Below are 26243 nucleotides of genomic sequence, written 5' to 3'. Positions count from 1 at the left end.
AATATGAAACAGAGTACTGCAAAGCTAAGAGGAACCACTGTGACATATGGCTTTATGGGGCCATCCAGAATCACTGGAAACATTTCCATTTATTCCATTAAACGCTGAATTTAAGCAGAGCTCACATACAAGTTGTCTGCCGAGTTACTGTGCCTAGATATTTTTTAACTCTTGATATCTGGCAGTACCAAAGAAATTTAAGAGGTTAGGAAATTATGATGATAGCCAGGGAAGCATTTATTTTGCAAAAATATTCTCTAGGAACCACATACATTCAAACCTTCACAAAAAAAAAAAAAAAAAAAAAAAAAAACACTAAGAATTAAATGGTAGATATATCACCAGAATTGAAAGAAACAGATCTTCAGAACAGAAACTTTAGGTGTGTATTTTCCAATCTGAAATTTTGGAATTATCTATTTATTAATTTCAACAATTATTTGATCAACAGGTACTCTATTTACAAGTCAAATGATTTTTCTAGTTGTGGTATCCACAAACTCACTATGGGGTCTGGAAGTCAGTGTGCTGATAGAAATGGTTTTATAACTGCAGCTGTGTCCTATGCAAAGAAAGAGTATAGATGTTACTAGCAGTCAAAAGTGTGTTTAATCTTAAACGGGCACTTACTTGAATTTCTGTAACATACTAAAAGTTCTAGCTAACACTGATTAGTCAGAAAATTTTCCACAACCTACAAATCTGTCCATGTGGATTTTATTTTTAACTCCTGTTGCTGGAATCATGCTCCTGGTTAGATGCTCAGATCAGCTCTTCTAACCTCTGAAATACTTTGAATTCAGGCTTGTTTCTCTGCTTAACATTAGATAATACGTTTCAAATGAAAAATATTCTATATAAGGAGAAAATAAATCATAGAAAGGAAAAAATAATTCATACAAAGATGGAAAATAACATCTGTAGCTATTCTATGAAGTTAAACAAACACTTCTGTATGTCTAGCAAAAATGATATATGCTGAATAAGAATAGAGAAGCTTAAAGTTAAAGCTTAAGAGGAAGCTTCATCCTTTTTTTTTTCTTTTTTTTTTTTCTAGCTAATGAAATTTTAATATAGTGACGAGGGTTTTAGGCAAACTAATAGGGCAGCTTATGAAAGATGAGAGAGCAATAAAGAGTCAATTTACTAAATAAATAGTCTTGTGTTACAGCTGGAAACTTATCTCAGTTCGATTTGAAGAAAATTTCTACCAGCTATATATATTTCATGTAGTTAATAAACTTGCAAGATAGCTTCTTTCGCAAGGTAGAAAAAAAAATATATTGGCTTCCTCAGTGCATATTTGGCTATTCAAGAAGAACTCTAGAAAATCTGACCTTTTTTCATCTTTGTAATTATAACTTTCCTTGTAGAACTCTTATGCGCCAAAAGAACAATCAGACCACCTGTTTGCAAAATGTTTATCCTCTCTAGAAAAGACATCAGGCTGCTATTCCTACTCCAACTGTCAGGTCAGAGAGGGTTTATTGATCCTGATAGTGTAAGTGAGGTCAATGAACACTGAAATATTTTAGGTGGGGAACATCTTGCCTCAGAAAATTCTTTCTATTTACCATGATTAAAACGCATTATTACATGCAAAATATTTAAGCTATAAGTCAACAAATGTATCTATTACACATAAACAGTGTTTTCAATTTCTCCTTGCCTTCCTAACCTAAAATCTTCTTTTCCTTTAAAGGTACCCTGAAGCATGCATTTAGATTAGTTTTAATAACAAGATCATTAATCAGGTATCAGGGTTTCAAGACACTTTGTTGATCAGCAATTCTTTAAACAAATTAGGAAGTCTGTAAAGAAGACGCTGAACTGAATATAAAGCATCCTGTGCAATAGCTTGTTGGCTTGGTCAGTTTCATAGACAATATGATGATGTAGCAATATTTTCAACACTTTGAACAACAAAAACACATTAATTTTGATTGCCTTTTTCTGGTCAGTGGATAGCTTGGTATGGGGATAACACACCCAGGCAAATCTCCAAGTGAGTGCACTGAGTACTGTGTCCAAAGTAAACATTAGTGTAGTAGCTCTCCTCTAACTAAATTGTGGGTATAGGAGGAAGCAGAAAGAGAGAAGGGAATCAAAGAGGAAATAAGGAAGTAATAAGAAGAAAATAAAGAAGTTCTGAATAATGAGCCTCAGTTATCATTCATTTCATCAGTCTTATGGTAGAAAAATACAAGCAAAATGTAATTGGTTAGTCTTGGTAAAAGATTTCCAAAAATGAGGGTTTGAGGTTTGAAAGTTTCTTCTTGGATCAAAGGTTGTATTGAAGGATTAAGGGTTCTTTTTGCCATTGAATAAACATATTTATTGTCTTTTCTAAAATTAATATTACAAAATTTCATTTCACGCAAGCACCTCTGAAAAAAAGAATTATAGGCAGAATGAGGTAGCAAGCTTTTTCTGTCAGTACCCCAAAAGTCTTCATTTTTCACTTGGGGAAGCAGATTAGCTCTGTCACTATGAACAGGCATTAAATCCTGTATCCCTGAACTGACGCTAATCATTTTCTAGGTCTTTAGAATCAGATTATTATTATTATTATTATTATTATTATTGTTCTGAAGAAGGAAGAAACAAAACAGAACCCAGACTTGAGATGAATTACACATGGAGAAAAATTATGGGAATATTTTATGCTATTCATGCAACACAAATATTATCTTATTCATTTAGCCACCAATTTTGCCATTAATCCCACTCTGCATTTCTCACAGGAAAGTAGGACATCTGTTATGACTCTGCTGGCTGCTTTGATTTCCCATTATTTGGAATCTGATAAGTCATCAGACAGGTTTGTTTTCCCGCTTGTTTTGGCTTTCTGATCACAGAATACCATATTGAAATGTGTCATTTAGCTCAAGTGTTACAGAACCCCCAAATTAAGAGAGATTAAACTCTTCCAGGCAAATTTGGGATTACCCTTCCTCCAGAAAATGATTCTGAGGATTATAGAATTTTATTCCAAAGTCAATCATAAAACCAGCTTTCTGAAGTTATTCAGCACATCTTGAGTGAAGCTCTCCAACAGTAGAGTAGAAATGCTTTAGATGAAAAAGTGTTGATTGCTTATCTTGCTAAAGAAGATGTATGGCTTGGAATTCCTACTTATGCATGTGTTTGTAGATCTCAAGAAAATGAATATCACTTAACACAATTTTTGGCAGGGTAAGAATAGAAAAGATTCAGGATAAAAATTAATGGTCTTACAATAAAACATTGTGTCAGAGACAGGGTTTAAATCCACCTGTCCTGAATCCTGAACACAGGTAAATGTGTCTGGATTAAATGGAATGAAAGATACACTAGCTATCTCATTAATTTTATAAGCACTGGATTCCGCACTGAAACTGTTCTAATCGCAAGATCAAAGCACAAGTGATAAGTGCAATATTCAAACAGTATAGATAATATTAAGCATTATTTTCCAAATAGGAATATATTAGTTTCAATCATTCTATGCAATAGGACAGGAGGAAGGCAATGTAGCATTTAAATCCTTAAAAATATAGTCCTGCTGGCTCTGGGTTTCATAAAATATGAATAGTTTGCTGATAGTTAATGAAGAAAAAAAAAAGACCCTAACCTTCTAAGACAATTTTTCAAAACGTTGTATAATATTCATTATAGTATATTAATATTGTGGTCTATGTTTTTGTTGTTGTTGTTGTTGTTGTTGTTTTTTTTTCTTTTAACTCTCGATCATCAGGGATAGCCGTTCTCCAATTATCTTTGTCTCATTCATCCCCAAAAGGCTGACTGGAATAACTACATGGGTTGGACAATAGAAGTCAGAACGCGGAATCTAATCATGCTTCCTAAATAATGTATGCACATCATTACATTACTGCAGTAGGTTTCTCACAATAGAGCTTTGCTACTATGTGAGGGAGAAGACACGTACATTGTCATTAGAAGTAAATGTTAGGGTTCCTAGAAGAACTTCATTACCATTCTTAACCAGATGTGACAATCACCATTTACAGCACTTATCAGCAGAACAATTAACAGCGTTTGATAATCAGCTGATCTGGCAGGAAAAAAAAGTTTTATATTGATACCTGACTAAGAGCCTTGATGCATGTTTTTTTCTGCATGTGTAAGTGCACTAACAGATATGCTAGGGGGGCTGCCCAATGCAACCTGTAAAAGACACAGACACAGACACAGACACAGATTTCTAGGTTGGAAGAGACCTCAAGATCATCGAGTCCAACCTCTGACCTAACACTAAGTACTCCACTAAACCATATCACTAAGCTCTACATCTAAACGTCTTTTAAAGACCTCCAGGGATGGCGACTCCACCACCTCCCTGGGCAGCCCGTTCCAATGCTTAATAACCCTTTCGGTAAAGAAGTACTTCCTAACATCCAACCTAAAACTTCCCTGTCGCAACTTTCGCCCATTCCCCCTCGTCCTGTCACCAGGCACGTGGGAGAACAGACCAACCCCCACCTCACTACAGCTTCCTTTAAGGTAACTGTAGAGAGCGATAAGGTCGCCCCTGAGCCTCCTCTTCTCCAGGCTGAACAAGCCCAGCTCCCTCAGCCGCTCCTCGTAAGACTTGTTCTCCAGACCCCTCACCAGCTTGGTCGCCCTTCTCTGGACTCGCTCGAGCACGTCCATGTCCTTCCTGTAGCGAGGGGCCCAAAACTGAACACAGTACTCAAGGTGCGGCCTCACCAGAGTCGAGTACAGGGGGACAATCACCTCCCTAGACCTGCTGGCCACACTGCTTCTTATACAGGCCAGGATGCTGTTGGCCTTCTTGGCCACCTGAGCACACTGCTGGCTCATATTCAGCCGACTATCAACCAATACTCCCAGGTCCTTCTCGGCCAGGCAGCTTTCCAACCACTCATCTCCCAGCCTGTAGCTCTGCTTGGGGTTGTTGCGCCCCAGGTGCAGGACCCGGCACTTGGCCTTGTTGAACTTCATACAGTTGACCTCAGCCCATCGCTCCAGCCTATCCAGATCCTCCTGCAGAGCCTTCCTGCCCTCAAGCAGATCGACACACGCACTTAGCTTAGTGTCATCTGCAAACTTACTGAGGGTGCACTGGACGCCCTCATCCAGATCATCGATAAAGATATTAAAGAGGACCGGCCCCAGTACCGAGCCCTGGGGGACACCACTTGTGACCAGCCTCCAACCAGATTTGACTCCATTCACCACAACTCTCTGGGCCCGGCTATCCAGCCAGTTTCTAACCCAGCGAAGCGTACGCCAGTCCAAGCCCCGAGCAGCCAGTTTCTTGAGGAGAATGTTGTGGGGAACGGTGTCAAAAGCCTTACTGAGGTCAAGGTAAACCACATCCACAGCCCTTCCCTCATCCACCAAGCGCGTCACTTTGTCATAGAAGGAGATCAGGTTCGTCAAGCAGGACCTGCCTTTCATAAACCCATGCTGACTGGGCCTGATCGCCTGCTCGCCCTGCAAGTGCCGCGTGATGACCCTCAAGATAATCTGCTCCATGAGCTTTCCTGGCACTGAGGTCAAACTGACAGGCCTATAGTTCCCCGGGTCTGCCCTCCGGCCCTTCTTATAGATGGGCGTCACATTGGCTAGCCGCCAGTCAACTGGGACCTCCCCCGATAGCCAGGACTGCCGATAAATGATGGAAAGCGGCTCGGCCAGCTCCTCCGCCAGTTCTTTCAGTACCCTCGGGTGCATCCCATCCGGCCCCATCGACTTGCGCACATCCAAGCTCCTTAGCAGGTCGCCAACCATTTCCTCATGAATAGCAAAGGCCACATCCTGCTCCCCATCCCCTTCCGCCAGCTCAGGGCACTGGGTATCCAGAGAACAACCGGTATTGCCGCTAAAGACTGAGGCAAAGGCGGCATTAAGCACCTCAGCCTTTTCCTCATCCTGAGTAACTAGGTTTCCCCTCGCATCCAGTAAAGGATGGAGATTCTCCTTAGTCCTCCGTTTCGCATTGATATATTTGTAAAAGGATTTTTTGTTGTCTTTAACGGCAGTAGCCAGGTTGAGCTCCAGATGAGCTTTGGCCTTTCTAATTTTCTCCCTGCACAGCCTCGCTACATCCTTGTAGTCCTCCTCAGCGGCCCGCCCTTTTTTCCAAAGATTATAAACCCTCTTTTTTCTGCTAAGAGATGAGAATGACTGTAATATTTGCTCCTAATGACAATCATTAGTCCTGAAGAGACATGAGAATTTCAGTGTCATTGTCTATGTAATTAATGTATCAATTCTTAACGCTTCAATTACAAACAGGCAAAGTTTCACATTGATGAGAGTGAGGATCATACATGAAGAAAAAATGGGGGTGGAAAAGATAAGATTTACAGGCATTATATCCATTAGCAATATAATAATTTATTCACAGAAATCTTCCTGCAACACAAATGAGTGAGCAAGGCCCTCAGATACTCCTTCTCCTCAGTATCCTTCCTTTCTGAGAGATGTACACAAGGGGTATCATATGCACATTTCTCCTTCGTGACAAAGGCCCTTGCGTGCAATAAGAAAACTGCCTTTGGTAGCAATGATGAAGGCATACAAGAGGAGATATAATTATCTCCCTTTAGCAAGTCTTTTCACTTCAAGACAGGACTATGCCATTTTTACTGGCCTGATCTTTCATTAGATGCAACATGTCTTTATGTGAAGATTTACAGAAAACTACTCCAGTTGTTTGAGTACAACTTTCTGTTGTACTCCAAGTTACTCAAAGATCCACTCTAAATTTATATTTTTTTTTACTAAATTTATAGTTAATTGCTGAGTTATTAATTGATGAAAATTGTAGCAGTTTGCGGTCTGTTATAAAACAAACAAAACACAAAACAACAAACAAAACAGAACACTGACTAGTATTAATTTTCTACAGTATTTCCATATAGAAAATAGTCTCCATACACTGCCATTCTAGAGTAGGAATAGAATACCGTAAAAGGCATTTTAATTCATACGATTAAAATTAATGGATTTGTAACTGCTTGTTAAAGGAGAGTGCTTGTTTTTATATATATATGTGTGTATAATATCATATGTGTGATAATATGATATATTTAATCATGCGTACTCAGAAAGAGCATCATTCTGACTATGGCTTTATAAAATGGAAATAAAGCTAACTAGGATGGAAATTAAAGCTGACTGACACCATTTTTATTGTCCAAGAGTTTTGAAATGTTGACAGTAAATAAGATGCAGCAATATGAAAACTTGCCACTTCATGACTTCATGAATAAATTATGAAGTTGGTTTACAACTAAGAACATTTGAAAGTAAGTACATTTTCAGATTATTTCAGTTTCCTTTGAGCTTCTGAAGATTTGGGTATAACTTTTGAAATGCCTTAAACTTCTGTCCATAATTATGAAGGTTAGAAATTTGCAGAAAATGTAAAAAAAGTCTTTTGAACAATCACTTGCTACTAGGAGCAATGGCTTTGAGGAAAACAACAAATCTAGGCATACAGAAAGTTGTTACCAGATAAAAAACAGAAATAGCATTCCATGTTAATCAGTAATAGGTATGACTAGTAAAAGTTTATTAAAAATACCCAGAACAAAATATACTGGCCAATGTCAGAGGAAGTCCAGTTACTCACAAACCTTTATAACAATAACTTTATAATGATGTATAAACCTTGAAAAAACTTGAAAATAAATAAAAAGGGATTGAGATCTCTGCCTTTGCTCCAGGATGTAGAAAATCCTTGAAGATTGCGGGGAGTAGGGGCCCAGTAGCTAAAGCTTCTCTGCCTGTCTCCATTTTTAACTTATGCTTGGTTGTGTCACTCTCATGGTAGAAGGCCCAAGGAGCCCAGGGGAAGATAAATGGCTGGCCATCCACTGACTGGCTACAACATTCATATCTTCCTCTACGAGTATGCCAGCACTGGATATGAAGTCAGGTTAACAGAATAATAAATGGAAAATACTTAAACAAATTCAAGATGGGCAAATTTTCATCTTTTATTTGTTGGGGTCAAATTATTTGTGTCTCTGGTTTTGAACCCCAGGAACGCTTTGATTCAAATTTCATGATCAAAACTCGTGTAAGAGCCTACAGATTTCCTGTTTTTCCTTTTAGCCAGTCTACCAAATTACTTGTATTAAAATTGTTTCTTATTGTCATCTTTGGATTTATATTTGGAGCTCATGAGATGAGAATTTCTCATTTAGTTATGATGAAGTGTGAGGTGTTTAGCCATGGACATTGATGTTACCATTAGGTTTGGCATGAGAAGAAGAGCTTATTAAGTGATAAGAGTGTGTTTAGAATTCAAGGCATGATAATAAGCATTGATGTGAAAGACGCATAGTGCAAGTAGGTGACAATATAACATGAATTTAGCAAGTCACTGCGATTTCTAAAGTTTGCTCAGGCATGACAGGACTCATTTGAACATTTTAGTTAAAATTACAGCACATATTTAATATGAGAAAGCTATATTGCATCTTGTGTGTGTTACACCAAATGCAATATAATTCACATTGGAACTAAATTGTAATATTTTTTTGCTGCCTCAGCAAATGTCTGTTTGTATCTACAGCTTTGTCAAAAGGCAATAAAGCAAAAAGCTTATTCATCTCACTTAGGGGATATAGGTTCTATTTACCTAAAATGAAATTCTGACATGCTGCTTCTGTTTTTGTATGAACAGTTTATTGCTGTCATTTACAAGGAGTGTATCTTCACCCTCGGTAAAACTGCCTTCCAGATGAAAAAATATGATGTTTACTTAGTGATAAACAATTTTCAGATGAGAGGTGATATTAGTCTTGAGATGAGTCGTGTGAATTTTGAAAATTAAAAGTACTAGCAGCATGTGTATATTAGGGATGTATTTAATAAAACAAGTATTCAAAGTCTGTGGGAATACAAACATTTCCTAGAGTGCAACAATCACACTTCTCAGAACTGGCTTTTCAATTAAAAAAGGAGAAAACATTTTATATTGAATACCAGCCACCTTAAATCTCCACATAAACCTCAAGAGGATTCTTATTCACACTTGTTTAAAGGTATTAAGGAAGAGTTCATGGGAACAGACTCATGTGATGAAGTGGGAAATACTAGGATGAGGATACGTTGACTACATGTATGCACTGTATCAGAAAGGTTGATGACAGAGGACTGGCTATAGTGTTAAACTGAAAGCGTTAGATGAAACCACAAAGCAGAAAATTTGTAAATGTTCTGGATATATTTAAAGCAAGAAAACTGAGGAATCAGCACTGGTAGATAGGGTTAGCAACGAATCCCATGGCTATGATGTGAACAGGGCAACTGCATTTTTGGCCAGAGAGGGAAGTTAGATGGATTGAGAAAGCTAGTAAGGAAAATTAAAATCTAAGAACAAGCACATAGATTTTAGTTGCTTTTAATTTTTGCTATCCATGCTTCACAACTCAGAGAAAAGAAATAAAACTTCTCTGTTTTGAAGATTCTGTTCTTGAGTCACTTTAATCAACACAGGTCTCAGCAAAGGAAGGCTTGATAGAACCCAGTAGTGTGGGGCCTGTCTCCTTAGTACAATTTGGAAATAGCAAGGGCCTTAGGTGAAAAACATGCCTCTGAGGGAAACAGCTCCCAGTCAAGTCCAGAGGGTTATGTGAGGAGGGTTGTAAGTAACAGGTCATTCGAGAACTGTGACAACAGCTGTAATGTGCAGCTTGGTCCAGTATCTGAAATCTTTGTTACTGTGTATTGTACCTAACAGCCTCTTGATTTCAGCCTCTTTGATATTCTCGCTGTCTTCTATTTGTCTCAACACATGAGTTTCAAGACATGAATGCCATGTGCAACTCAGACATGGGAGAAAGCGCATCACACCCTGAGGTCATGCAAGTCTGATTTCTCCACTGCAGTATCCACCAGGTCTGGTGGAAAGGGTAGCAAAAGTCACCAAAGAAGGACCTCTGTCTAATCTGACACCTTCCCTTATCCATGAATCAGAAATCCATCTGCCACATGACAAAAATCCAGGTGTTTCCTGTTTTCAGATGGGTGCATATCTGCTAATATTATGGAGGATGCCTATATCTAGGTCAGGGCACAGACATTGTGATGTACCATGTAAGCGGTGCCACATTACAGAGCACTGAAAATGTTCTTATCCTATCACTCGGTGAAAATCAAATTCCTGGAAATGGAACTGTGTGCTCCTATTCTCTTGCAATTTCATAAGACAGTGAAAAAGAAGTTAAAGACCATAGTAATTCTTATACAGATTTTATGTAAGTAGAAGTATTCAGTACATTTCAGCTGACATATTCATTCATTGGTTTAAAATCGCAATCTTCCTCTTGCGAAAGAGGTTGGCCTCCCTCAGCCTAAGATTAACTAATATGTATGTAGTTTTCAAAATAGAATAAAAGATTTCTTCAGTTATAAGAGTTGTTTCTTTTTATTTATTTATTTTTTCCTGCCATAGGTGTGCTACACGATGGTTACAGGTGGACAAGCATTAATAGTAGTTAAGATCCCTGATCACTGTAGCATTAGTGGTGTTATAGACGTATTCAATTACTGACAGATTAAATAAAATAAGGTAATAAAGCAATACATGTTACATATCAGATGAGAAACCTCTTGTTATTGGTTTTTCTGGCTAGAGTCTGGGTTACAAGCCAAGAATAATTCCTAGAGAGGTTTTTCAGTCTGCAGGTGTTACCTCCATTGTGCTCAGATTCTCTTTTCATTGGGATTTTGCTTCCAAACTAAAATATTATTAACATTCAATTAACTATATTTATATATTTATATTTATATTTATATAACTAGTTTAGTCACAGATACTCTCTCTTCTGTTTGCCATAATATAACTTGTACCTTTATTTTACATTGTGTCACACCTTTGTATTTTTTGCATGCTTTTGGCAATACTCAAAGGTTTGACTGAATTTACATCTCTGTATTGCTATCAAAGAGGTAAGAAAGAATGTGTTATATGACTTGCTCAATTGAACCAAAACAGATTCTAAATACATAAATGTCCATATTTGTTTGTATATAATAAATAATAAATTATTTGCATTTACATTTCTGTTTGCTTGTTTACTGTACCTTCAAGGACATTTCCAGTGGAGTGCAATCTCCAACTTAGTGGAAAATGAGCTCTGAAATTTCTGATTTTCATCCTTTATTACTCACCCACTGACTAGACATCAAATAAATTGACAAACTGTTATACAAATGGGCAAATCCTTCCAAATTATTCTGTCTCTTCTGAAATTTTTGCCTGTTATTTCTTGATCCCCTGGTTGCAGTGGCTCATAGGATTTCTAAACATAGGTATACTGAAGAAAGCTTCACAAGAAAATTATTTGTTAAAATGTTGTCTTCCCTAGAGTATATCTAATGTAAAATTTGTTTTCCTTACTTTCAGTTCTGATTTTGCTATAGTCTATCACACAGTGTCCTGCCTCCTTCTTTGCAGAGGGGAAGCAGTCTGGACCACCTTATTTTTACACCACTCATTCTGGCATTTCTGGAAACAGAGACTTTTCAATTAAGCTCAAGATTGTCCAGTCATCAACGTTCAAAAAAACTGACTAAAAACTACTAAATATTGATTATAGTTAAATTTGGCCACCGTACTACTAGTGTTGACACACAAAAATGGACCTTCAAGTTTAAGTGATGGAGCCTGTGTTGTACCTGCAAGCCTGACTTTTGTGGAAGAAAATAGTCCAATGTTTTAAGTGCAAAACAAATACATGAGATAAATCACTTGGGGACAATGCAAGTAGCATCTGTAATGTCATTTTAATTCCTTTTTATATTAACACAATTGAATAATCATACAAACATGAATTTTATAAATGCACAAAATGAAGTCTTTAAGGAGATAGAAATCATCTGCCACCTGCTACTGTGTAGACCAAACCCAGGTGCTACGATCAGCTGGGTTAGGTGCCAGAAAAACTAGCAGACATTTTCTTTAAGGAAGAGAGCAAGAATTTCACTGGAGTTTGGATCGAGGGTTGAAAATCCATCTGTGTTTGCCAGGCCTAAAGACATAGACGAGAGCATGATCAGGGTCAGACAGAAGTCATGAATGGTGGATCAAGGCTGGGTGAGCTGATCTGTAATCAGCAAGGCAGGATCAAGAGCCAGGATTGAGATCTAGGAGCAAGACAGCCTCACAGGAAAGACTGCAGCTTGAGGCAGTTTAGAGGGAAAGTTTTTTCCAGCTGATGCTTAAAATATCTGCACTAGGTGGGAAAGGATAGGTCTGTGCAAGCAGCAGCCACCGATGGGCTGTCTGAAAAATGATTCTTCCCCCTTCTGTTTGATGGATGACTCAGGATAAATCCACTGCTTATTATTTGTTGCTAAGTATTTGTAATATGGGTGTCATAAACTGATATGAAGTAGATGGCAAAATCATATTTTTTGCACTGAACAACCTTTCTTCATATCTTCTCATTAAGGAACTAGGCCATTAAAAATGATACAGAAAAATGTCCTCTGCTGATTTTTTTTTATTCTTCCCATACAAAACAGGCATAAGAAAAAATCTTACTCTAACACTCAGCCACATCACTTTTAAAAGCTTACTTGCTTTTAGTTACACATCAGTGCTAATGCTTTATAAGTTTAATGTGTGAAATAGCTTTGTAATAAATCAGCGCCTCCATTTTGTCTTTTACTTCATTTAAACTTTTTCTTCAAGAGCTCTGTTTGGAAATAATGATAGCATATTTGTGCCAAAATTTTTTCAATACTTTCACATCTCTGGAATAAATTATGGAACATTTTGCTAGACAGGGAGCAAAGAAAAAATAGGCTTGATATAAATTTATTTCAGTCTTACAGTGTGTGTAGTGCAGGGGGTAAAACATATTTGTAGCTGGTGGTAAATTCCTAATATATGGAGCCTGGTGCAAGCAGCAGTTTGGCTGTAGGAGATGCACACGTTCTGGTGTTTCAGCCTCTTACCTCTATGCATGTGAGAATGAGCTAACATCGGCCCCTCTTCTGCCCAAATCAGACACAAAATTGACTGAGAGAAAAATTGCCTGTCATTAATGAAAAAGTATTTTTAGCTGAATATCAGATAATATCTGTGATTCTGTGATTCTGTGATCAGATAAGAAGAGAGATGTGGTGATGTCTGACCATAAGCTTTAGGAATTTCTGATATTTGTATTGCAGCATACTGCTTGCTATTTGGTCCCCATAGATGCCTGTTATAGCATATGCCTGGTATAGAACTAGAAAGCTTAAAGTATCTCTACATTCTATTTAGACTGACTAGTGAGTAAGAGTATGAGTCAATACTTCACTGACACAAGTTACATCTTTTCTGTTTAGCATGCTTTGGAAGATGCCTAAGTGCAACATGTAGGTCTCCCACAGACTTCTCCCATGAGTGTTTGCAAGGTGCATAGACTATCTCCTGATTCTTTAAAGTGAAGGTATTATTTTATTACCCAGGAGAGCAGTTGTAAACTGCTGCAAACACAAATTATTGTGAGATACTGGGATACTAACCTGATGAAAACCAGTGAGTGTTCTGTTAAGGGGTAAGAAGTCTTAAAGCACATTAAAGTATTTGATGCTTTTGGAAGTTACTAGATAAATAGCCAAAACCATGCAAGGTCCTAAATTGATCTGAAAAATAAACACAGTGTGTCAATCAGACAAACACATTGTCATCATGTTGTCTGCTCTACATTTTAAAAGGGTACATCCTAGAAATGAAGAACGGTTCTAGAGAAGGAGAAAATACAGTATATTTGTAATTCAGCAATTGTAATATTAGTAATTACATCTCTTGAGAATTATTTTTCTTTCTTTGACTCTTAAAAAGCATTTTCAGTAATTTCCCCTAATGACGATGCCATGCTTTAAGAATCAATTGAATGTTAATGCTATTATCATATATATACAAGCAATATGAACACGGTTTTTGGCATGTCGTGATGCAGCTGTATGATTTTGTAGCTGTATATCCATTTAATTTACAGCCTACATATCTTGGTTCTCTCACTTGGTCTGCTGTTACTGCAACAATCAGAAGGCCGTAAGAAAAAATAAATTTTATTGTGGGTTTTCCAAAGTATGGGTGTTTGTCCCACTTTCCCAGTTGGACAAATTAAACAGTGTATTGTTAACAGTTTATTTTCTGTATTTGGAATTGGATATCCTATCTGTAGCTCACAAGCAAGGAAATAAAATGCCTGTTGAAACATACATGCTAATGTGACAGGGATTTGAACTGCAGAATCCAAGATCGAAGAAGCAGTACAAAATATTCCTTCCTGTTTTTTTTTTTTTTAACTGTAAAAGATTATAAACTGATGACATTTTTATGTGTATATAATATAGCACCACTTACGAGAAGACAAAGACTGTCAGCACTAGATGTCAGATAATTGTAATATGTCTGTAGCTGGAAGCATTAATGACCGTTTTTTTAGTTGCTTGGTGGACTTGAAAATAAATATAATCTTCCAGTACAACAATACAATCCATATTAGTAAGAAATGGCAGGTTTGTTTAGCACCTGTAAAAATCCCAAGCAATGCCTCAGGAAGTCACATTCAAGCCATTAAGCATACTACAGTTTTCAGCACAAGTCTGGCATTTGATATTAGCACTTAAGATGAATACTTAATCTCTGCTATCCATTTTGTGAATTCTGGGGATTTGGAAGGGAATTTGGCAAACATTGCTAGCAAGTAAACAAGTAGCTGGCATTTTCATACCACAACTTCTCAGGTAAAACATGTTTGTCTGCAGTCTTGGCAGCATAAGGGTTTGTATCATTTCTGACACTGTCCTATTGCTGAAGAAGTCAAATACCTTGTGGTATTTCCTTTGATTTCTCTATGAAAACAGAGCTACATACACAGATCCTTCCCTCTGATCCAAAATTTTCCCTCTGATCCAAGATATTCTTAGAGACTGATCCAAAGCCAACTTAATTCAACAAAACCTTTCATCCACTCTCTGTTTCTTGGATCATGTGCTTAACTAGTGTAGTCTATGATTTTTTCCAGCTTTTTATCAATATTTCTTATGATAACTTCGTTGCCCTTAGATTCATTGACTTCCAGCTCATACTTTATTTTATATCTGAATTAGACCCCTTGTGTTTTACGACGTAAAACCGAAGTATAAATTCCACTTCATGTTACCACTAACAGCTACCAACACTTTTGTGTGTACTAAAATGCATTCCTCGCAGTGCTTGACTCCAGTAAATGACATATATATATATAGGGAACAGGCTGTACACTAGTGCTGGCTGACAAATAGGTTTCCAGTCTGGAACAGCTAAGGCAGTTTCCCAGAGGCTTATGTTTGCCACAGAGGAATGAGTAAGCAGCTGGGCCATCCAGGCGATGGCCGTGCCACGACATGCAATGAATCAAGGGTGCTGACACATCGGGTGTGGGCAGCACATTTCCTTTGTGGACAGGGAAAGGGGAATTTGTGTTGTAATGCCAGGAGATTTATGTCACCAAGAGGTGAATTACAGTTTCATTTCTGTTATGAAACAACTGCCAAATGGGTTGATAAAAAAATATAGTAACCTAACAAAATTAAGAGTCTCTTTTCTCTGCAAAGTTTTATTAATATTTGGAAAATCAGCCAGCTGGGTGCATTCAGTGCAGGTAGAGAAGGTTATAAAAAAATGGAAAGAAACCTGCAGGCGCAAACAGACCCCACTATTTACTGCTAACTGTGACAGCCATTATTCTAAAATCACAGGCATTTAAGATCTGGCATGCTATTCATTTAATATTTAAACTTCTCAGCCATTGGGTCAGGACAGAAAGAACCTGTAGAGTTGCAAAGGGAAGCCACAGGCACCAAAGTAGTCCTCCGGCCAAACAAGACCTTTGCAAAACTACAGCAGTGCGCTGTGTAAATTATTCAAGGGCAGCAAATCACTAGCAAAATAAATAAATAACTGTCCATGCACCAGCATGTAGCATAGCACTATTACGAGTACAGTGAAGGAAAAATGTAGACCAGGAGGAGTAAAAGGGAAGAGCAGAAGAGAAGGACTAATAGTTACGTGCAGCTGGAGCTTAAGTGGATGGATTACATAGCTACATTATATCTATTCTATATATATTTAAAATGTTCGGAGTCACAATCAGTGGGGGCTACAGTAAAAAGATCATTATATTATACAGATGAGAGCATCTGCCACCTGCCTCAAGAAGGGCCATTTGTTTGGTTGAAGAAATCTATGACCACAAGGAATTTTTCCCAGCAAATTTACCAAGGCTGCCACTTGTGTTACAGGAGTAAAACTGAGGATCAACTTACCACATGATAAAGATGGCTGCTGAAGGAATACGCCATAATAGCTTTGATATGAATTACCTGAACTACTGGCATAGGCTCTGAAGTGACAACAACTCTGGAAGTGATAATTGAATTGAATTTTGTAAGGATTGTGCTGCTCCATTATGCATAATGTATCAGCTTTCCCAAAATATTTCAAAAGTGATTCAGAGCTCTGCTTAATTACTTGCACTTCCTTCTAGGCCATCCAAAAATGTAATATTTGATCATTTTTTAATGGTACATGTTAGCGCAATCTACTCTTCAGCAATCCAGATATGGAAATTTATGTGTGCTGGTAAATTACATCAATTTATTTACCGTGGTTTAATTTCATTAACACACACGATAAGAGAGATTGAGCTCAACATCTCTCCTTTTATGTGCAAATAACCCCCTGGGTGACATATCACATGAAACCCAATTACCACACATAATAAAATGACACCACAAATAAAAATGTATTTCCTAATTTGGTTATACTCAGAGAGGAACAGTTAGTAAACATGCTTTTGGCACGGCATCAATAATCAGCACAACTTCTTTGGTTAGGGAATAATCTAAAGCATATGATCCCTGGTAGCAGCAGAAGAGGGTGAGGAGCCCATGCTGGTTTCTTGGCCCATTTGCTCCTTGCTTCTGGCCCACTGGTTGCAGAGGGTAAAGTAAGGGCTGCTGTGGAGCAGCTCCTCGGGGCACTCCTGTGACAGGTCTGGGCTCTACACCAGCTCTCCATAGGACAAATTTCCAGCACTCCTCCAAAACTGCAGCCAACTGATTTGTGAACCCATCTGTTTGCGACATGCAGATGCAGGTTTGGCATCTGTAAAATAAATGTGCCTCCATTTATTAGTAGCACTTGTCATTTCTATTGTAAAGCAGGATAGGTTAGTGATTTCTCGTCTACAGACTAGGAACTGATTTAGGAAGAGCTACTCCCTGTTCCAATACATGTATTTTGCAGCTGCTTTTTAGAGCCCCTTTAAAGGACCAACATTGGTATAAAATGGACATTTGAACTATGGAAGAACTGAACTTTGTATGGAGATGTGCCCTAGTGTGACTGTTACATCTCAGGTAGCAGAGATGGTCAGAAAGCCTGGCTGGTGGGTATTCAGCAGCCCTGGCACAAGGCCTTGCAGGGAGTCAGCATGGTTGGAATCCATTTTCTTATGACTTTGAAATAATGCTCCTCTCTTTGCCATTTACTTCAGCTTCACCTGACATGCATTATCAATTTAGCTGTTTTGGTGTGTGAGACAGAACTGAGAAATGCAGTTAAATGAAAATTGTTTCAAAGGCTACTGCAAGCAGTCCAGTCTTTACACTCCCTGAAGCTCACTGTGATCCCTTACATAACCACCAAGATACTTGTCCCAGCTGAATCAAGCTTAAACAGAAATGTACAACATAAAAGTAAGCAAGACAGAAAGCTTATATTTGCTTTCTGTGTTTTCAGTGCTCTCTCCTGATACTATAAGCAACATTTCCCTTCCATATTTGCTTCCAGAAACAAATATGTCATTTTACACTAATTAAAAATATAGGGCAAATGTATATATGCATATGTATATTTGTGTATATATATATTATACACATATATATATATATATAGCTTGCATGGCAGTAATCTTGATCCTTCGCTGGAAATTTTTGAACTGCATCTTGTCATTATTAGGAATACACAGTTTTAGATCTAAAGGAGTTAATGACAAAAGATCAGATACCATCAATTGTCCCCTAAGCTTTAACTGTTATAATAGCCTTTGCTTGTTGTTCCATTTGCTGTTTCAGAATGTCATGATTTCATAAACTTATATGGGATCCAAATAAATACATTCCCTTCTACATGAAAGCAGGACCATTTATCAACCCTGAGGATATTGTCAGGAGAAAATAAGGAAAGTCAAGTGCAGTAATGCTCTTGATATAGTGGTTGATGACACAACAAGATGTAAAACACAGCTAGGAAAAAAAACAGATACAACAAAGGGGTCGTTTTTCCTCAAGGCTTAGCCCCCTCAGGGATATGTGAAATAGCCCTTGAGACCTTTGGAAAGAAGAGAGCAAAATTACACACAAACTTAAATGAGATAGAGTTCCTTCGTTATTTTCCCTGAAATCTTTTTGGGTATCAAACATTGGCACTGCAGGAAATGTCAAGTACATATTGTGCAAGTAAAGCAATTATTTATAGAAGAGTTGGAACCAATACTAAAAGATTTTGAGTTTGGACTTGGTTCACAGAGAATTTGAAAGTTTGGGAACTTAACTGCAGCTTTTGGGCAAAATCAAGTGTGTATGTGCATACCACTAACTTGCCTTTGCAATGGGACAGAGACAGAATAAAGAAAATCTTGAGATTATGGCTAACTCTTAGACCCAGAATAAGGGTACAGTCAGTGATTTAATATGCTCTCTTTACTTGATAATGCCCTACCATGACTAGGGACTGCAAAGAAAAGTATGAAAGTAAGATGTGTTGAAGATAAGAAGTGTTGATGTAAGGAGTGACACAGGAAAACTGGATACAATTTACCTTCTGTAGCATGGCATTTTCAGCAACAGTTTTTATTTTGGCTAGATTTATATTTTTGATTCTATATCCTAGCCAGAAAAAAGGTTTTCAAGTATTCTAAAAGAATTAATGATAAAAACATGCTGCAAATATTTTATCCAGCAGCCAAAAGAGGCTTCAGGTGAATGTCCTTTAATAAAGAAAGTCTGAGAAATGTGTTCGTGTTGAAGCAAACTGCTTATTTGTTATTAAATTAAATAAATATAGCTCACGATATGCGTCAGTATGTGCCTTATAAATATGTATCACCTAGATAAATTTACATTCTTTTCTTTAGTGTTTAAGCAATTCTGTCCTTGTTAATACAATCGCTATATTAATCTGACATGTACATAAGTTTACACAAACTTCCCCCTTAAAAGCAACAATTTACATTATTTTGCAAAGCACATTGGCTTGCAAATGTCAGTATGCAAAATATATAATGTGTCTGCCATGCAAAGAAAAGTAATCTGCTGCTCTATTTTATACACACATTTTTTTCCACTCAAAGATGAAAATAATGGATTTAGGTGAAATGAACAGTGTGTGAAAAAGTGACTCATGTTCAGCAGAACTAGTTTCAAATCAGGTAGTATTTTGCTGACTGAAAGAGATAATTCTAGCACATAACGGAAAAGAACTGTAGTAGATCAACTGGTTCAACAGTAATTCAGAAAATTTGTGCTATTTTGCTGTTACAAAAAGAAAACCCATATCTTTCTTGACAGATTTGTTACCGTAATTAAATAGTTCTATCCTACAGAAGTATTTTCACAATCATCTTCTCTACCATTGCATCTTATAAAAATATTTTAATGTTTTCCATCATTATTATTGTTAATGAGTTTTCTATACTCTTCTGAGAGCTTGTTTTGACTTTCCAAAGCCAGGTTTTTTTTACTGCACCACTGAGAAGGCAGTTAACCCCCAATTTCCTGTAAGGCATCAGGACAACTGACAAATAGCCTCAGAGGCTGGGATCCTACTTCATCCATGGGCCCAAACCCTTGTTTTGAAAGCTTCAGTGGTACACAAGGCTTGAAAAAAAGTCTTGAAATAGGATGAATTTTGACCTAGTAAAATTATAGCAGTAATAAAATGGCATTGAAGAATTAGGCAATTTTACTAAGAACTGTGAATATGCTGTACAGATAAATGGTACCTTGATAGCAGGTCTGATAGACAAATCTGACAAATGCTGTGAGGAAATCTAAAATGAGATTGTATCAATACACATGAGTATAAATCATTTAAATAGCTGTACCAAGTAATGCAACAGGATTACTTATGCTTTCAAGTTACAGATACATAATGGGGCACAAAGCCTAAAAGACTGCTGAAGTGAACAGCTTTATCTTCAAAGATGTGAACAAAATATGTATCTTCTAGTGGTAACTGGTTTATTGTAAAAGGCTAGTTATATGGCTGTAATACGAAAAACCTAAAACTTGAAGACAAATTAAGAAAAAATTAAAAATATATTCATTTCTGTGGTTCAAGAAGCTTGTATGTGGAAACACCTGTCATCTCATCAGAGCCTTTCTGTTTGAGGAATCCTTAAATTTGACACACTTACTCCTCTACTCAGCTCAACAAATTGGTTTCACTCTTGCATGGCTGAAGATTATCTGTCAGAAAGGGATCCGCTTTCATATGCAGCCATCGAGTTAAAGAATCAATGTTTTCTTTCCACTGTGTGGTTAATTATTTGCACCATTAAAAATAATTGAATTTTATTTTAAACTTGGGATTTGAACAGGAATTTAGCCCTTAATAATTGTTACCTATTAAATGAAAAATAGCTTTGCAGTGCTTTTTTTGCCTTGTTTGTATTCTTCTATCAGTATATCTTTGTTGAATAGGTAATCAAATTGCACTGTTTACTTTTCCAATAGCTGCACTACAATCATTTCCCTGGTTATCTGTAGAGTTTTCAGAAGTTCTGGGTAGCAAGCCGAATGTAGATATTTACAAATATTAAAAATGAATATGAAAACATTCAATGCTAAATAGAGGACAGGCTGACATTTAAAAAGCTCACTCCAGGTTAGCTGAGATTTTGTTTTTGTTTGAACCCTCCTGCTAAACTTTCAAGGTTGTTTTGTTGAACAAAAGATGCTGAAAATCAGAATTGTGTGCTTTCACAGAAGAGTATCTTCACAACATTTTGTAATTGTCTTCATATCAATTTAATTCTTCTATCTTTCCTTAAAATCAATTTCTTCTAAAATTCTTGACTTCAATTGCAGTTTGTAACTTTGAACACGAGCTTCAATATATGTCAGATCCCATTGTCAGAAAAAAATAATTCTTGGCAAGTATCCTCAAAAAAGAGAAAGTTCTGTACCCCGTATTTTGAATGGATCACTCTACCTTCTTTCCAGCACCAATTACAGTATTAAAGAGTGGATGGACAGCATTTTAGGGGGACATTTTCCTGGGAGTCACCTTTTCTTTTCATGTAGGCAGCTCCTTGCCTGGTCTCCAGGAGTCCAGAAAATCAGCACACCAACTTGGAGGCTGCCTAGAATTACATAAAAGTGAGTCCTCTGCAAACAATAATATATTTGGTCACAAATCATATAGTATAATTAGGACTGGGAGGGAAACATGTTTTATCAGTGTGTTTCTGAAGTTACCTTTAAATTTGTGGTACTATGCAAATGGTTTGCAATGAATTAAACAGCAAAAAATGCAATGAAAGTAGTTATCAGTATATTTTCCTGACAGTTCTTTTAAATGAAAACAATATCTGGTTAGCAGAATTTGAAACATTTCTGCATATCTCTTGAGTTATGGCAAATCCTTCGGATGAAGTAAGAATAGTATACATGCACAATTTCTTTGCTTGCATTTCTATACAACGAATTTTGATATTTATGTTTTTTTAGTTATTTTAAAATGCTTCACATAGTTTTATTTTTAAAGGCTTCCAGCAAAGTTCCATTTCATAAGAAAATGCAGATCATATCAGAGATCTTTTGTATCACACAAATGCATTTACTTCAGATGTGCTGTCACAGTGGTTCATATTAACTTCTTCTACAAGTTGGTTAGGAATCATGGATGGTTATTCTGGCTAATGAGAAGCCAACCCAACCACACAGCAGTCATTTCAAAGGTAATGTTAAGTAGCCACCAGTTTTTAAAAACATCCTAACTTTAACATATCCTGAATATTTACTAGAAACCTAGAGTGTTAAGTTGATGATAGTTGATGATTATGATTTTTTTTTTTTTGGGGGGGGGGGGAGTTAATTTTGTACTGTAATAATATCTTACACTGCACTCAAACGTGCCTAATTGGAAGCTTCCGATAATAAAAACAATTTATATGAGTGAGTGTCCTGGTTTCAGTTAGGACAGAGTTAATTTTCCTCCTAGTAACTGGTAGGGTGCTATGTTTTGGATTAGGATGAGAAGAGCGCTGATAACATGCTGATGTTTTAATTGTTGCAGAGCAGTGCTTACACCAAGCCAAGGACTTTTCAGCTTCTCATTCTGTCCTGCCAGCGAGCAGGCTAGGGTGCAGCAGGAGCTGGGAGGGGACAGACCCAGGACAGCTGACCCAAACTGGCCAAAGGGGTATTCCATACCATCTGACGTCATGCTGAACAATATATAGGGGTGGCTAGCCGGGGTGGAGGGGGGGCCGGCTGCTCGGGGATAGGCTGGGCATCGGTCAACGGGTGGTGAGCAGTTGCATTGTGCATCACTTATTTCGTACACATTATTATTAGTAGTACTATTATTATTATTGTTGTTGTTATTCTTTTCCCTGTCTTAATAAACTGTCTTTATCTCAACTCACAGGCTTCACTTTCCCGTTTCTCTCCCCCATCCCAGAGAGGGAGGGGGGAGGGTGAGCGAACGGCTGTGTGGTGTTTAGCTGCCAGCCGGGCTAAACCACAACAGTGAGTAAAACCTAAGATATGAATTGAAGGTAAGCAGTCCATAATTGTTAAGTGCTGGAAATGTGTGTTTTTTTTCTCTTTTCTTTTGGAAGAATAAAAGGAATTTCTCCAAATTTATCTGAAACAATGGAATATTCTTTAACAGTTTTAACTTCTCTGCCCATTTCAAGCATTTTAAATGAAAATTAAAATTATGATTTGTTCCAGCTGAAATAATTATTCTAAATCTTATTTTCTAAAACATGAATACTTTAAAAGATAAAAGTTTTAGCATAACTAGTCGTTAGATTTGGAAAAATATTTTTAAGATCTTAGATATTTTAGTATAAAACATCAATTTTCTCACACTTGATTTTTTATTAAAAATCTGGTTTTCATACATACAAGAGACTAGAAATTAATGCGAAATGTTTATAACTGTGATAACCATTTAAGATTACTTTTATCCTTTGCTTTATGATCCAGGGAAATTTAATCAGATGCCTTAAAATGAATATTGGCCGCATGAGTATTGCTCATTTTACACCACTGGTTAACTGCATATTCATTTCAGAAAGTCATTGGGAGTAACAGCATGCTCTTCACATAGAATCGATGATGATTGCCAGTACATCAGTTACACTTTCAAAAGAAAAGTGGGATGCTGTTGAAAGAAACACCTTACTTAATTTATGTGCTGAACTTGTAAAGTCAACATTTTCACGCCATCAGTAGGAACTCCTGGCTATCTGTGCACAGGGCTGTAGATTCTGGTCAGTCCCTGTTGGGAGGTTCGCCCTCATGCCTTGATCAGATGTGAGTACACTGCTTTCTTCCTTCTTCCAAGTTGTTTTCCACAGATGTATGTATAGTGCTGAGATTAAAGAGGACTGAAAATGCAATTTTGTTGACTTGCAGGGACAGAGGAGAAAGCAGAGACCTTAGTCCTTGGCTGTCACACAAGATCCCACAAGACCCAGCCCCAAGTGTTTCTCCTTCTCTCTGAGTCAGTAACATCCTACAACAGGCTTCACGTCCTTAAACACCTGCGGCTGAAAACTTCAAATTTTTGCAGTGATGGATTTGAAGCTGTTCTTGGTCTGTTTTTCACAGAATCACAGAATCACAGAATTGTAGGGGTTGGAAGGGACCTTGAAAGATCATCGGGTCCGAACCCCCTGCCAAAGCAGGTTCCTTAGAGCAGGCTGCCCAGGTAGGCGTCCAGACGGGCCTTGAATATCTCCAGAGAAGGAGAATCCACAACCTCCCTGGGCAACCTGTTCCAGTGTTCCGTCACCCTCACCGTGAAGAAGTTCTTTCTCATGTTGGTGCGGAACTTCCTGTGTTGCATCTTGTGGCCATTACCCCTTGTCCTGTCCCCACACACCACTGAGAAGAGGTTGGCCAAATCCCTCTGTCTCCTGCACCTCAGGTATTTATACACATTGACGAGATCCCCTCTCAGTCTTCTTTTCTCCAGGCTGAACAGACTCAGGTCTCTAAGCCTTTCTTCATAGGGAAGATGCTCCAGGTCCCGTATCATCTTTGTGGCCCTCCGCTGGACTCTTTCCAGGAGATCCCTGTCTTTTTTGTACCGGGGAGCTAAGAACTGGACACAGTACTCCAGGTGAGGCCTGACCAGGGCAGAGTAGAGGGGGAGGATCACCTCCCTTGACCTGCTGGCCACACTCCTTTTAATGCACACCAGGATCCCTTGGCCTTCTTGGCCACGAGGGCACACTGCTGGCTCATGGTCAACCTGTCGTCCACCAGGACCCCCAGGTCCTTCTCCTCAGAGCTCCTCTCCAGCAGGTCATCCCCCAGCCTGTGCTGATATGTCCGGTTGTTCCTTCCCAGGTGCAGGACTCTACACTTGCTCTTATTAAACCTCATTTGGTTTCTTCCTGCCCATCTCTCCAGCTGGTCCAGGTCTTGCTGAATGGCAGAGCAGCCTTCTGGCATATTGGTCACTCCTCCCAGCTTTGCATCATCGGTGTACTTGCTGAGGGCAGACACTATTCCCTCATCAAGGTCGTCGATGAAGATGTTGAACAAGACCGGACCCAGCACCGACCCCTGGGGAACACCGCTAGTCACAGGTCTCCAGCCAGACTCTGCGCCACCGATCACCACCCTCTGAGCTTGGCCAGTCAGCCAGTTCTCAACTCACCTTACTGTCCACTCCTCTATCCCACACTTTCTCAGCTTTGCTAGCAGGATGTCGTGGGACACAGTATCGAAAGCCTTGCTAAAGTCAAGGTAGATGACATACACTGCTCTCCCCCCATCTACCCAGCTGATGATGCCATCATAGAAGGCAACGAGGTTGGCTGAGCACGACTTCCCCTTGGTGAATCCATGCTGACTACTCCTCATAGCCTTCTTTTCCACTTGCTTGGAGATGGAGTCCAGAACAAGCTGTTCCAACACCTTTCCAGGGACAGAGGTGAGACTTTGCTTTGGTTTAAAAGCAGTAGTTAAGAAGCAGACTAAAGAAAGTTGGTGTTTTTTCTTCTTTGATAAGATTTTAAAGAAGCATCACTAATAATCAAGAAGCTATTAGAAACCGTGTATATAATGTGATCCAAAATGAAGGATGGATTCTGACTATCAATTAGCTTAGTTCTGAATTTTAATTATTATCTTTCTATTTTTATTTATTTATTTATTTATTTATTGGCACAAAATTGTGTGTTCTTCAGTGTTTCTTGTATTTGTATTCTTACGTATACAAAATAAAAGCTTTTATTGTCTCAGTCTTTTCCGTTGACACCGGTGGCTATATAAAAATCAATTACAAGCCAATTTTAAAGACAATGTGTAATGCCATACAGAGATACAGGGGATAAGGAAAATAAACAAGACAGTATATATATATATATATATTTATATATAAAAGCCTCTGGAAGGAAATATACCCTGTAAACATTGCTTAATGTCAAAGCAAGCCTAATGCTTTTGTTGTAGGAGAGCAGGTCTTTGGGAGGGAAAGCTCTTCACACAGAAATAGTTCTCATTCTGAAGAGCATCATGTGCCAAATAAGTTGTGAACAACTAAAGTTCCTTCACTCAGTTTTCACATTCTCTTTGAATTCCTTAGCTTTTGATTTTAGACTTTATAAATCTCAGCTAAGCATAAACTTTTCATTAACCTGCAAATATATTCCTGATGGACAGGAAATCAGAGAAGAAATCTGCTAAAAATATTTATGTTAGACCTGAATGGGACAGTAGGTCTGGAAACTAGCCCTAGATTCCCACACTTCTGTACTTATGAAAGAAGACTGGTGAAAACAGCTTTTTGCCATCCCTTCTTTGGACTTGCAGCATGATAGACTCACTAAGAGCTAGCCTGGTTAGGACTGAAATTACGATTTTAATTTCAGTGCTAAACATTGGAAAAGAGTTATGGGCACTAGGGTTGACAGACAAGTAATAGAAGGCTCCATGTTAATATTTATTAGCGTCAAGCA

General features: G+C 38.0%; 1 protein-coding gene and 1 long non-coding RNA gene across 9 annotated transcripts in view; one reads left to right on the top strand and one right to left on the bottom strand.

Annotated features, from left to right (window-relative positions):
- Positions 1–26243, bottom strand: part of LOC118250830 (uncharacterized) — a 180541-nt gene that overhangs the window by 44912 nt on the left and 109386 nt on the right. The gene's annotated exons all lie outside the window — the stretch shown is intronic.
- Positions 22523–25526, top strand: LOC118250829 (uncharacterized). 8 transcript variants are annotated; one of them, XR_007708351.1, is made up of 5 exons: positions 22523–22569; positions 22691–22820; positions 23345–23586; positions 23689–23776; positions 23884–25526. XR_007708351.1 is itself a non-coding variant. In XM_050711105.1 (4 exons), exons 2-4 carry the CDS (start codon positions 24093–24095, stop codon positions 24982–24984), a joined length of 726 nt encoding a protein of 241 aa, XP_050567062.1. In that variant the 5' UTR covers positions 22865–23586; positions 23689–24092; the 3' UTR covers positions 24985–25526. The 8 variants fall into 8 exon arrangements, 1 of the variants encoding a protein (XP_050567062.1); XR_007708355.1 differs by lacking the exon at positions 22523–22569 and having other exon boundaries at positions 22657–22820; positions 23689–24397; positions 24479–24582; positions 24691–25526; XR_007708350.1 differs by having other exon boundaries at positions 23689–25526.

Source organism: Cygnus atratus, chromosome 5 (genome assembly GCF_013377495.2).
Source record: "Cygnus atratus isolate AKBS03 ecotype Queensland, Australia chromosome 5, CAtr_DNAZoo_HiC_assembly, whole genome shotgun sequence".
NCBI lineage: Eukaryota > Metazoa > Chordata > Aves > Anseriformes > Anatidae > Cygnus > Cygnus atratus.
Note: the sequence above shows the minus strand (reverse complement) of the source record. Positions and strands in the feature narration are given on the sequence as shown.

Coding starts and splice junctions, on each gene's coding strand:
- LOC118250829 (XM_050711105.1), top strand. CDS start 24,093: ATGTTGGTGCGGAACTTCCTGTGTTGCATCTTGTGGCCATTACCCCTT. Junction 24,203..24,287: donor CTCTGTCTCCTGCACCTCAG/GTATTTATACAC, acceptor CTTTCTTCATAG/GGAAGATGCTCCAGGTCCCG. Junction 24,398..24,478: donor AACTGGACACAGTACTCCAG/GTGAGGCCTGAC, acceptor AATGCACACCAG/GATCCCTTGGCCTTCTTGGC.